The sequence below is a fragment of the Diceros bicornis genome, chromosome 2, assembly GCF_020826845.1.
Source record: "Diceros bicornis minor isolate mBicDic1 chromosome 2, mDicBic1.mat.cur, whole genome shotgun sequence".
NCBI lineage: Eukaryota > Metazoa > Chordata > Mammalia > Perissodactyla > Rhinocerotidae > Diceros > Diceros bicornis.
In genome coordinates this window covers 34,885,116-34,899,075 of record NC_080741.1, presented here as the reverse complement: position 1 = coordinate 34,899,075, position 13,960 = coordinate 34,885,116, and the positions used below count along the sequence as shown (strand labels likewise).

The following is a 13,960-nucleotide window of genomic DNA, read 5'->3' as shown; positions in this document are numbered from 1 at the left end:
ATCTCCCAGTATGGGCTAAAATTTGGGCGTTGGCCCACAACAGTTACTGAGGAGCTATTATCTCAGATGGCTGCTGTGGCACAGTTGAGTATTAAGTTTTTGCTTTATAGAGTATGTAAAACGTTTATTATGTCCATTCTTCAGCTAAAGCTTTCAGTTCAGTTTGGTTTATTTTTATGACTGTCATTTCAGCTGCCATGAATATATGACTGACATTAGGTTCATTGGAATTGCTGTCATCATCATTTCTATGTTGTAAACACCACATGTGAAGCTAACTGTGTTCTTCAGTCTTTCTGGGATTCTAAACTCTTCGTTTTTGTAGCTTTGCTCATCAGCATTGGAAAGGGTATAAACAGGGCAGTTCTTTTAAGTTTAAGCGCTTTTCTATTTTGTGCATGTCTGATTTTGAGATATACTCTGGAGGAAAATAAGGGTAAAAATCCATATTTCACAAAAGGGATGCCCAGTCAAAGTGTGGCCTGTTTCTCTGTGTTCTGTCAAGCTGAAATGATCTCTTAGATGCATATGATTTCATGGGCTGTAGACCACCAATTTTACATAATTTAAGCCTGGGAGACTTATACCAATGCAACTCATATCTAAATTATTGGGGGAGGATATCAGGGGAAATGAGTGAGGGTCGTGCAAAGGAGTAAGAGAAGAATTGGGCAAGTAAGGAATGGCAGAAATATATTGAAAGAGGCAAATTGATTCTTCAAGCAATCAAAACAAAGAGTTTCGTTGTTTCCTGGGTTATGGTTAAGTGTTTCAAACACTTTATCAGGTTTTACGATTAACAGAAAAGTTGGCTAGCAACTTCTTTGAAGGTCACTGGTTTATTATAAAATTGACACGAGCAATTCAAGGAGAGATTCCCAATCTCATCTTCCTTCCTCTCTCAAAATTGTTTTTCCTGTCCAAAACACTTCTCACGTCTTACCCTACCATTACCCCTTCCAAAATCCTAGTTAAGGACTGTCATTCTCCCAGGCTTGCATCATGATAATAAGAACTTGAGGTGCCTGGTAATTATATAGCCCACCAGGCCTATCCTGTTGAGAGATTCAAAATCAGTTGCTCTTGATGCAGGCCTGGGACCAGGTCATTTGTATCTTCAGGCACATTTGGGAAGCACCTAATATTGCTCTTCGACCTTCCTTTGATAAAAAATAAGTGGCAGGACAGCACAAGGAGACTCTACAATTTTGCATACAAGCTTATGAATATGGGGACAAATGACCTTTTCAATATATGACCTTTTCACATATCCAAAGAAGTAACTTTTTTACTTGTAAAATATTTCTGTATTCTGCAAAATACTTACAACACGTAGAAATTTCTAGAATACAATAGAAACTCATCCCTACCCACAATTCATTTCAATGGAAAGCTTCTCTCCCCACCCCGCTCCCCACCAAACTGCCAAGATAATCAACAACTGTCTTACTTTTTAAAGGAAAAAAAAACAGTTTACTTTGTCAATTTTTGTCCAGGTTTGAAAAAAAGCTGGAACTTAAATAGACGTTAATATAGAAGTGGCATACATGAGGTGCAAGATTTAATTTCTAAAACTACTAACTTACCATCTCTCAGAATTATTTAAATACAGTTTAGATGCCTTTGGGAGAAAGAATAATTTACAAGTTGTATTTTCACAGCATTTTCAAATGCTCATGTCTCAAGAGATAATAATGAAATAGGATAATAAAAGACCAAATGTGAATGTAAATTATTTAAAAACAAATTCATTTTAAGAAATTAATAATACTAGTTTGTATTATTCAGTATCTAGCAGATGCCAAACTCTATGCTTGGTGTATTCGTATATATTTCATTTAATCCACATCACAATCTTACAAGGAATTATCAGTTCTTAATAGAAGAGGAATATGAGTCCCAGAGGAGGTAAATATTTGCCCAAAGTCACATAGAATTTCAGGAATTGGGTCCCAGGTCAGTCTAAACTAGTTTGTGGGTCTATGTATGTTTAGTCTAAACCATATAAGTTAGCATCTAAACTGAGACATTTATAACAGTGAAAAAGGATGCTGTTGATAATTACGGGTATAAATTGAGTCTGTCCTGAGAAAACTGGATATTTAGTTACTCTAGTGTGAACAGAGCTAGTTTATTTAATCATCAGGCAAAATAAGCATGAGAGGCATAGGAATTGAATAGGAGCATATAAAAATATTTGCTAGCTTTTAAAAATGGCTCCAAGATACAAAAGAAAAACTGCAAAATCAATCATGAAGATTATGTGAACTTTGTCAACCACAGCTCAACTGAAATCTTCTATAATTATATGTAAATTGTATTTAGTAAGTATGGTGCCTACATTTAAATGTTTGATCTAATGTGCTGTAGAGCCTCCAAAGAACCTTGAGCCATACAGTTCCATTAGTCCGTATATACTGCCCACCATGAAAAAATCTTCATGTGCCACCATGTCCAAAATACCTTCATTCTTTGCACATAACAGTGGTCCACAGGACCCTTCTTGTTTTCAGAACTACAGAGAAATAAGTGATTTGCTTAAGGGCATGCAATTAGTGGAGGAACTGGAAGGAAACATCCCAATTCAGAGCTCCATTTCCTTTCCAGAGTGTGTGCTCTAGACTCTTCTTGAATAAGAATATTAATCTCCATCATATACTCTGTTCACGGCATTACTTGCTGCACCTACAATATCATATTCCATATTTTATAAACCTTACAAAGAAGCGCTGTACTATTATTATCATCTCCTGCCTAGAGATAAAGAAACTGGAGCCCTGGGAGCTTAAGTTATTTGCCTGATCTCATGTAGCCACATGTCCTCTTAGGAGCTCTTTTGTTTTTTTAAATTTATTAATTTATTCATTTCTAAGTTTAGATACAGGTAAAATTCACCTTTTAAGGTGTATAATCTATGAGATTTGACAAGTGCGTAGCGTTAGCTGCTGGCAAGGCTTTATATTAGGTTCTGGGGGATATAAAGAGAAATAAAGTAAAGGTTCAGCTTTGAACAGAGCTTAGAGTCCAATGGTCATGTATCCACCACCACAATAACATGTGGTTTTCCCCTTTGAATCTCCAAATGCTCTAAGAAATGTGCAAGTGTTTTAGCAGTTTCTTCCTTTACTAGGGGTGGAAGCTGCCAGTAGGATCAGGCATAACCAAAATTTCTGCAGTTCAGGGCTGTGGGCTCAGAACAATATTACACAAAAGCAAATTGTGTTGTGAGGGCAAATGCCTATTCTATGCAGAATGTCACATTTGGGGCAAAAGACAAATTACTCAAATTCATATTTGGAAATACAAGGGAAAGTTTCCTATGTTGTGAGGTAGCAACTGTTTTGTATCAGGTGAGAGATTCCATTTACTACATTTTAAAGATGTAAAGCTAACCATTACCACAGAGAACTTTTTATATAAGACTAAAAAAATTGCTTTTTCCTTCATAGTATAGTATGTTTATACCATAAGGAAATATTTCTTTCAACAGCTGTTCATTTAGTGACAACCTCCCTGGGTAACACAGAGGTTACAAACTGGAGGATATATATTTAGCTGAATTCAAAACCCATTTCAACTCTACATGTTCTGAGTTGCATGTGTATAGGAAATCCAGTTTTTATTTATAGTCAGAGGAAACCCAGATGTCTAGTTCAAAGATAAAAGTGTTCGTTTAGCTTTTAGGAAGTGCTTATATGCAACATATTGTGGAGCTCTTTCATGATTAGTAATTGGTGGAATACAGTTTTCCACTGGAGAATATGCCTTTTTTTTTTTTTTTTAACTGAAGCTAAAAGGGAAACAGAGACACAAATCTGTGTTTAGATTTTGTGATCCAATATGGGTGTTCTGATGACCTTGCATTCACTGGCTCATGAAAGGACCATCATGATGCTTTAGTTATGGAGATAAATACCAAAGTAATTAATGAGCAAATAAAGGAATTGCAGGCTTTCCCACATGTCTAATTTTCTACATCTGCAGAACTGGGCATTCAAGACTGACTGGGTAATCTCTCCAGGGCTTTTCTCAGATTGTTGATTGGCCATCAGCTTGTGTGGACTGGGAAAACTCGGTTTGCTTCCTAGACTGCCAGTGCTCTGGCCTGCACCCTTCTCAGAAGATGGAAGGCACGTGGAAAGTCCATCCAAGTTCTTTGAATGGTTTAAGCATGCTAATTCTTCTCTTGGACTGGAATTCTTCCATTTAAGTTCTGGTCCTTGATACTGTTCCTGCCCTGAATTCTACCTCCTGCCTTGATCCACATTGTATTTCTATCTGGCCTCAGAAAATCTGAGACGTCCCCAAATGGTACAAAAAAAGAAAAAAAGTGACTTAATGGGGAAAGGAGTTATGTAGCTTGTTATAAGTCTCAGGACCAGTTTGGGGTTGAGTGCCAGATACAAAGTGTAAACATTTCATGCCAACTCTTTCCATGAGCTAGATTTTAATATCCTACTCGGGAGAACCTGCCTCAAGTTAACATGGAAGATGGGGCTTCTTTGGAACCCAGATTATTTGGGAAGAAAGTATAAATCAAATTATTTTTGTGATTGTTCAAGAATAACTGTGCTAGAAGAAAGCCACAGTGGCAACCCTGTCCACCCATCCGTGGCTCTGGTTTCATGCTCTGCTGGAGAATTAGAGTCAAAAAGACCTTTATCATTTCCTGGCTTTATACAGAATTTCTGAAAAAAGCCCAGTGAACATCATTTTCTATGTACTTTTTCCTTTGAAGGGGTATATTTTACTTATCATAATGAATTTTTCCATTTTGACCAGGAAGTCAGTAAATGATGTCCAAAGCCAAATCTAGTTTATCACCTATTTATGTATAGCCTAGGAGCTATGAGTGGGCTCAACATTTTTAAGTGGTTGAAAAATCATCAAAAGCAGTATAATATTTCATGATATGTGAAAATCATATTACACTGAATTTTATTGTTGCTAAATAAAGTCTTATTAGAACACAGCCTACTCATTTGTTTATATGTTGTCTAAGGCTGCTTTCATACTATGATTGCAGTACTGAGTATTTGCCACAGAGATTGTATGATTTACAAAGCCTAGAATATTTACTATTTGGAGCTTTACAGAAAAAAAAAGTTTGCCATCCCAGATCTAGAACAACTAACAGTCAAGTATAGCGACTGAATTAGCCCCCTGCTATATTGCTTTCTCAATGTTTATGTTCTTCATATATTGCAAGGAGTAGCTTTGGTGTGGCTATAAACTCTGTTCTGGGGAATACAGAAGGGCCAAAGTCATATGAAGTTTAGTGTAAATATACGGAAATTAAAAACTCTTTCAAGTGACTTTTTTTGTGTGTGTTTGAGGAAGATTAGCCCAGAGCTAACATCCGTTGCCCATCTTCCTCTTTTTTGCTGAGGAAGAGGGGCCCTGGGCTAACATCCGTGCCCATCTTCCTCTATTTTATATGTGGGACGCCTGCCACAGCATGGCTTGATGAGCAGTGCATAGGTCCGTGCCCTGGATCCAAACCTGTGAGGCCCAGCCCACTGAAGCAGAGCATACAAACTTAACCACTACACCACCGGGCCGGCCCCCTCAAGTGACTTTTTATAGAAAGAAAAAATACGGTAGATAATTTTCCTCATTTGATACAACTCTCTTTTAGGCAAGATAATCTTAGAAAAAATGTTAATTACAATAAAATTCTCATCATTTATTCTTCAGTTTATTAGTCTGCCTGCCCACTCCGTGCTCTACCCACAAGATTTGCAAATTATTATGAGTTTAGCCTCCTACTCCCCAAAGAATCTCTGCTTCCTTGGAGAAAATGGGATGTAGATTAATTAAACAGAAACTGAAAAGACAGCTCTAAAATCTGGAGTTTGAGGAACATCGATTTTTTCATCGTTTAGGGGAGAATTTAGCAAAATACAAATCTCTCTGGATTTGGTAGAAATTGCTGTCTAGAGTCACAGTAGAAGGGTATGTAGTCTTTCTCCCTCATATTTGCTACAAAGCCCTCACCTCCTTTAATTATGGGTTTGTCTTCTCAGCCACCCTGGGTGCTGTGCTGCTCCATATTTTACAGGTAAAAAATGTGACTGTTTCACCCTCGTAGCAAATGATGGGAAAAGTTGTATAAAGATCCTAAAGTCTAGGACATTTTGAACCATTTACTCTTGTGATCTCTGGGCCAGACTTTGAAGAACTGATTTAGAGGTTTCATGACTGAGTCCATGGTTTCACTGAAATGCTATTGTAACTGAAGCAGTTTCACGATTGAACAATTGAGAAATGTATAGGTAAACTATGGCACAGTAATATGGTGGAAGACGAAAACACCATTCAAAATGGTATGGAGACCATGCCAACATGCGGAAACAAATATGCAAAATGACATCGAGACTCATGACTAAAATAATATGCAGCCACGAGGAGCCAAGAGAGTTAAAACAGAGCAGCACTCCCCAAAATGGAGTCTCCAGCCCCACGCAGATCCGTGAACTGGGTGTTACCAGTCTGCAATAACAAAAGTATGGAAATCGAGAGTTACTGTTTAGAAACTTTTATAAAACCTTAGCGGAGTAACTTTACTGTTGAATTTAAAAATAAAAAAACCAAATTGGGCTTGTATGTATTTGTGTCTTTTTTATTTCATTTTTATGTAGTAATTCATTTTCATTTATTAAATCAATTTTACTGTTTTTCACAAAAGTGTGTTTGTAATACATTAGAAAAAATAAAGTGCCTCACAGAGAGTTTGAGAAACATTTTGCATATTGAAAAAAAAATATGCTGTTAACATTAAATATGTTACACATTTTTAAGAAGAAATGTCATTTTATGGACATTAAAATTTTATTTTAATAAAAGGCTGTGATGGTGCCTGGTCAGTTACTTGTTATCAAATTAGTGTAATTGGCCAGAATGAGAGAGTTTTTTTCCCTTGGGTTTAAGCAACTTACAAATATCAACTTATAAATATTAAAGGCTATTTTATGCTGCAGGGGTGTGACAACAAAATTCTGTGTAAATGACTAAATCATTGCTGGGACATAATTTAAGGGGGGAGAAACAGCAACCCCACAGAAACGTGTCAATTAAGTTCCTATGCAACCAAATAGAAATGTCAGTATCTTTCTCCACTTAAGATGCAGGGACCAGTGCGCTGAGGTATGAGGGAAGAATTTGATTTACAATTTGAAGGAAAACCAGCGGTAAAATAATTGAGAGCTGGAACGCAATCTCACTCCTGCCAAATTGCTTTCCTCCATGCACGCTCCATTTAGGGGCGATATTCAGATCTCCACATTTAGTTTGTGCATATTTTCTTTCCGCTGTGAATATTCCCTCCTGTTGGATTAGGACTGCTTTTCCGCTATGATCAGCAACAGAGAATATCCAAGTCACCCAGCACTGGATTATGCCTGGAGCTTTATAAATAAGAAATGGTTGATTTTTTTAAGTGCAAAGGTGATAAACTGGCTGTTGATGAGAACATTGTTGGTCCCTAAGTTGCAAAAACACTGGTTCCTTTCAAATAAGCTTTAATTTGAGTTCATGGGATTCAGACATGGGAAAGCACTTTGCAAATTGTAATGAGTTGGTAAAATATTTGTTAACAACAACAACTTCTACTACAATTATAATTTGTGACAGAGATTTAATGACTATCGGGCCTTGGTGTCGCTTATGGCTTGCCCTATGAAGTATTCGTAGACAAAGGAGGCCATCCCCTCTTGTCTGGGAGTAATTATCTCTAGGAATTAAGCTTATATTCGTGGACTCATAAATAAAATGTGTGTTGTACTGTCAAACCCTTGCTTAGGTGGTTCTCTGAGTCATATAGATATTTAGTTATTTATTTATAATGTTTGAAAGTCAGTGACAAAATTTGGCTTAGAAGTTTGGTTCTTATGCCATATGTTTTGCCCATAGAAGCACATTCTCATGCCTTACACAAGAGCAATAATTTAAAGATCAAAAACATCTTTATACGAAAACATCCCAGGGGCCCCCTTACTTTTATCTTTCTTGCTCACATTAGAAAATATTTTTGGTTTGCTTACAAGAAATGCAAACCTGACACTCATTTTGATAATTGTTTCATGTGACCCTCTGACACATTATGAGCTGGAATCAAAATTCTAATGCTCTCCAAAGGGGGAGAAAAATAGAGGCATTGAAAAGTAAACAGGAATAGACAATGCAAATTAGGTTTGAGCCAAGAACGTGCCTGTTTTAAATTTAAAATTGGCTATAAGTCAGAGCCAGTTATACCCTGGGTACTGAGAGGAGGATGGAGATGAATATGAAGGGAATTTTTATTTAAAAAAAAAAAATCTACAGAATCACAATCTGTAAGCTCTAAAATTGATAGTCTGTGACTCTACTGGCCAGACATTTGTCCCATGTGAGCCAGGTCTTCCTAATATCGATCAGCACTGACACTACTGTGTTTTTCTCTCACACCTTCAGTTTATATTCAAGAGGCCACTTGTTCTTTGAATTAAAAATAAATATGCCTTTGTCATGAGCTGGTCAAACCATGACTCTACATTGCCCTGTGACCAAATAGAAGGATTTTAAGAGCAATAATTGAAAAATAGTGGGTTCTAAGTTTAAAGTACATGTGATTGTGCTCACTCACACTTGCATATACATGCGTGAGCACACACATACATGCATGTGCACACACACACACCCATTCACATCCACATCCACACCAGAAGCCCTCCTACCTGAGGTGATGAGGATGGGTTAGTTAAAGCAAATAATCCTAGAAAAAAATGTCGTGTACATAACGTAAATATTTTAACATCTATGTGCATTTATTTCCCCATCTTTTTTTCTTTTTTGCTGAGGAAGATTCGCCCTGAGCTAACATCTGTTGCCAATCCTCCTCTTTTTCACTTGAGGAAGATTCACCCTCAGCTAACCTCTGTGCCAGTCTTCCTCTGTTTTGTATATGGGTCACCGCCACAGCATGGCTGCTGACGAGAAGTGTAGGTCCTCACTGGGAAACTGAACCTGGGCTGCCAAAGTGGAGCATGCTGAGGTTAACCACTAGGCCATGGGCCAGCCCCTATCTCCCCATCTTTTGATGGAAAGGCTTTTTTCATCAAGTGGAGATTTCCAAATGCTTTCCAAAAGCAAGTGAGGCTTTTCTTGAGTAGCGATCTGATGATTAGAGGGCCTCTACCATTTTCTCATAAACTACACTCTTCAGGAATCCTCTGTCATTTCCAGCTCAGGTTTCTTTAAGTGGAGCGAGTCTCAGGCACCGGTGTAGCCATCTGTATGCAGAATCAGTCTGCACTCTCAAGATTTTGTCTTAAAGCTTTTACAGTTCTCTCACCACATCTAACTTGGCAGCAATGGTTTTTGTTTGTCCTGCTTTATCTAGTCTGTCCGAAAGATTCAACTTAGTTTTTATGGAAAGCACTCTTATTTTGCACTTACCTTTCATTTTTTTCATATTATTTCACTAGATTTTATAATTCTAATAACAAATGGTACTTGCATAAAGAGTCTTGGAAGAAAACTCAGCTGATGCTTGGAGCATTCAAATTCAAGGGTTTCAAACAGACAAGCAGAGGCATAGTAGAGAGTTACCTACTAGCTTCCAGCTTCCAGCATCCGATGGACATTCGTCACTAAGTTTTGTAAAGAGAATGGAGGTGGTGTTGACTTAATCGTGTTTTTCTAGTCTCTAAAAAGCTCAGAATAAAATTTGTGACACATTTCTAGAAATTTGTGGAACCTGATGTTCCACATTGTTTCACTAACTTGACCTCTGATTTCATCTTCTTTTTGTACATTTATTTTTCTTTAAAGTTCGTATATTTTCTTTTCATTATACTGTGAGAGACTTCCAATCCTTTGCTAGAATGCAATGTGATTATGCTTCATAGGTGTCTGTTTTTGCTGTTGTAGGAACCAAGTTGTCCAAGTTTTACAAGATTTAACTTCTAAAATTAGCACATGAGGAAAAAGTACTTAGTTAAATTTACACTTGAACATCCCTTGAGAAGACTGTGGTTGAGTCCAACACATCAGATCTCCATATATCTAAAATACCCAATGTTTCCATAAGCTTGAGAACAGATCAACATTATGTTGAGTGTCAGGTGAAGTAGTTTGGCTTGTCTTCAGGGGAGTGTCTGACAAAATATAGGTATGTTTAAAAACTAGAATGGTGTGGGATGGTCACGCTATGAGACAGGCTTATGGAAACTGAGATTTATGCCCCTCACCTATGGAGTTTTAAAGCACCTTGTGCCTGGTGTTATTTATGCATGCATTCCTCCCTTCTGGATTAGCTAAATCTCGTCTTCTTGAGAAGATGAGGACAGAAACTCATTATATTTCCTTTCCACATATTCACATAGGACATGCTCGAAAATTTTTAGAGTTAAAATAAAATGAAAATGGAAAACGTTTGCTTGTATTTCCAAGCCAGTAAGAGAAGATTCTTAATTCTTTAACTCAGCGTTTCAAAATCTAACTTCACTATTTTAAAAGTTTTAAACCTTGTTTTTGGATGGTCACACTACTGATTTGAAAATGGACTGATATTCCCATATGGTTCTTTATTGGCCTAATTTCTTCAAACATTAAATGTTTAAAAAAATTTGTGCATTTGGATTATCAGGGCCCATTCTTCTCATGTTAGCTAGAAATCCTTAAAATATGGGCTTCCTAATTTTGTTACCAACTTTACACCTCTTAATAAGAGAAAGAGTGTTTATATTTCTCATATTTCCTATTAATAAACTAATATACTGTTAGTCTTCAAAATAGAACTGCGCATAATACCCATATTAGTGTTTTCCTGGGTAGACTCAATGCAAGGGTGTTATTTTGTGGGGTTTTTTCCATCTATGACTTATTTTCTTTATTCAAGATGCCTGAACTGGAGTAGTTTTCAGTTCAGACAAATTTGCAAATGTAACATTTGACACTTTTGAGACTATGACACCTGAGGACACCTGATTTGTTTTTAATGAGGCAGCATTGCATAATGATTTAGGTTTCAGAGCGTGGGTTTGGGTGAGACTGCCTGCTTTTAAATCTTGGCTCTCCCACTTACTGAACATGGGACTTAGGCCATTTATTTAATCTCCATGCACCTCAATTTCCTCATCTATAAAGGGGCATGTTAGTAGTATCTCCCTCATGGAGTTATTGTGAAGATTAAGTGAATTAATATATCTAAAGCACTTGAATCAGTCCTCATATGCCATAAGTTCTCAATAGATTGTTATTATTAATGTCAACCTTGTTGCGTACCTGAGAATGGGATCCACACCAGCGGATGCCGGTAAACATCAAATGACTGGTTAGAATGCAATTGTAAGGACTTCGTGTTCTGATCTTTCACCTCCTTCCCTCCTCTCACCCATGCAGGTGGCCCCAGCCATTAAGGAGAGGATGATGAAGAAGGGAAGCCTGATGCTGGGCTACCAGCCCCACCGGGGGAAGGTCAACTTCTTCCGCCAGGTGGTGATCAGCCCTCAAGTGAGCCGGGAGGACATGGACTTCCTCCTGGATGAGATAGACCTACTGGGTAGAGACATGTAGCTGTGGCTTTTGGTCCCCCAGAGACACGGATCCTTTCCCAGGAAGGGTTACAGATCCCGAGAGTCTGGGGACACATAGGAGATTGCAGCCCCTCTGGTGAGAAATAGGAAGCATGCCCCATCCAGGCCCAGCAAAACCAAAATGCTAAGCAAATAGTGTTAAGGACTCTTTAGCTGCCTGGGCACTACTGTTGCTATAAAGGAGGAAGTGAAAATGGGTTTTCTCAAGGATTGTCCCTGGGACACAGCCTTGAAGAGAGTTTAGGAGGTACCAGGTGGGGCCTGGGTTCTAAGTTTTCATTGCTCTTTAAAGAACATATAAATAAATAGTTTAAAGCAGTGGTTCTGAAAGTGTGGTCCCTAAACCAGCAGCGTCAGCATCATCTGGGAATTTGTTAGAAATGCAGATTCTCAGCCCCACCCCAGACCTCCTGAATCAGAAACTCTGGGCTGGGGCCCAGGATTCTGTATTTTAAGGAGCCTTCCAGGTGATTGTGAGGCAAGGTAAAATCTGAGAACCAGTGGTTGAGTGAAATCTTGTAATGACTGAATAATCACTCTGATGTTTGGCCAGCAAAGCAATATCTAATATCTCAGTGGCCCCTGAGCCAGTCTTTGAAAATACAGCTGTGGCATCTGTAGCACAAATGTTTAGGGGCATCAGAAGTATATCAAAGCTATTTCTTAAAAAATTTTGTTTATAAAAATGTTTACTTTATAAAGTTTCTTATAAAAATGTTTCTTTATAAAGTAAAAAATAGATGTTTACTTTATAAAAATGTATCTTTTATGCAGGCTGAATGTTGACTCTCAAAAGTTAAAATTAACCATTATCTATTCTAAATTATTTAAATTAGAGGTAAAGATAAAAGACAAACACTTTGTAGTGTGGCCCTTTCAATCAATGCAATAGTTCTAATTCACTTCCCAAAATCATTTGTGTCATTAGCTGAGAGTGGACATTACATGTACATGTCTCTAACCGTGTACCTCTTTAGCGTGAGGGGCCCATTTCTTATCTTGCTCTCTGCTTGTAGGAAATAACGAGAATGAAGTCCAGGGTTATACAACATTCCCTTTCTCAAGCTTTGAAACGTCAGTTTAGACTATTAAGTGGTTTATATTGAGCAGAGAATCTGGGAATTAGACGCCTTTCAGTACAAACACCTCCTCCATTTCTCCCGGGAGTGGACGATTTTAATTCTGTCTCTGATCCTGGTTCTAGATTTCTAGGAGAGTTTTCTTTGACTAAGAAATAAACAGAATTCGGAGGTGTGAGTGCAGAGTTCAACAAGTAAGATTACGCATCTAATTAGAGCTGATTTGGAAGGCAAATGATTGACGAGTGCTCAAGTATTAGACTTAGTGTATTCAATAACCTTTTCACACTCCATCATTAACTTATGTCTTTTAAATTTTGAAGAGTAAAAAGCAGATGTGTACTATTTGCTTTTATTCCATATTTGCATTTTAGGGTGTGTGGTTTCTCCATGTCTCCATTGGTCAAAGCATATTTTAATCTTTCTCTGAATTACTTCAATCTCTGGTGATAGCTATTTGTGTGTGTTTTGCATTTTTTTGCCTTTTTATTTTAATGTCTTCATAAAAGTTTCCTGAAATTGATGTTTGCAATAATTTGGGTTTCATGAAATAAAAAGCAACATTGGCACACACTTAGTCTTGTTGACTTTTTTTTTCTGGTCATCTCCTCCTTACTGAATTGTACCAATACATTCCAGATGTAAATGGGGCTTGGTTGGCATTTTAGCTAAATAATGTTTTTTAGTTAACACCTTGAATAAAGTGGAAAAAGCAATTATAGCAAAGTATGGATTTGCCTCGTTTAGTCTTTCATCATCTACCAGGCAAGCGTTGGGAAACTTGATAGCCATAGCTCAGCTCCTATTGGGCCTTGTTTTGAAAGATGCCAGTTCCTTGATCAATGAAAAAAACAATTACTACCAGATACTTTGAAAATTCCATTCTTTTTTCCTTAAAATGTTCCGATATGCCACATCCAATCAGGTATTTGATTGAATGGTCAAGAAAAACTTTTTGATAAATAGTTAACTGTAATTCATTCACTCATTAAAAATATTGATAGGGGCCGGCCCCGTGGCTTAGCGGTTGGGTGCGCGCACTCCGCTAGTGGCGGCCTGGGTTCAGATCCCAGGCGCGCGCCGACGCACCGCTTCTCCGCCCATGCTGAGGCAGCGTCCCACATACAGCAACTAGAATGATGTGCAACTATGACATACAACTATCTACTGGGGCTTTGGGGAGAAAAAGGAGGAGGATTGGCAATAGATGTTAGCTCAGAGCTGGTCTTCCTCAGCAAAAAAAAAAAGAGGATTAGCATGGATGTTAGCTCAGGGCTGATCTTCCTCACAAAAAAAAAAAAATAT

At 37.8% G+C, this 13,960-nt stretch overlaps 1 protein-coding gene across 1 annotated transcript in view; it reads left to right on the top strand.

Annotated features, from left to right (window-relative positions):
* Nucleotides 1-12,228, top strand: part of GADL1 (glutamate decarboxylase like 1) — a 154,265-nt gene extending 142,037 nt beyond the window's left edge. Inside the window, exon 15 of the mRNA XM_058567403.1 lies at nucleotides 11,383-12,228. Within this exon, the coding sequence (XP_058423386.1) occupies nucleotides 11,383-11,556 (174 nt within the window). The 3' untranslated portion in view covers nucleotides 11,557-12,228. The remainder of the gene's footprint in view (nucleotides 1-11,382) is intronic.
* The last annotated feature ends 1,732 nt before the right edge of the window (nucleotides 12,229-13,960 follow it).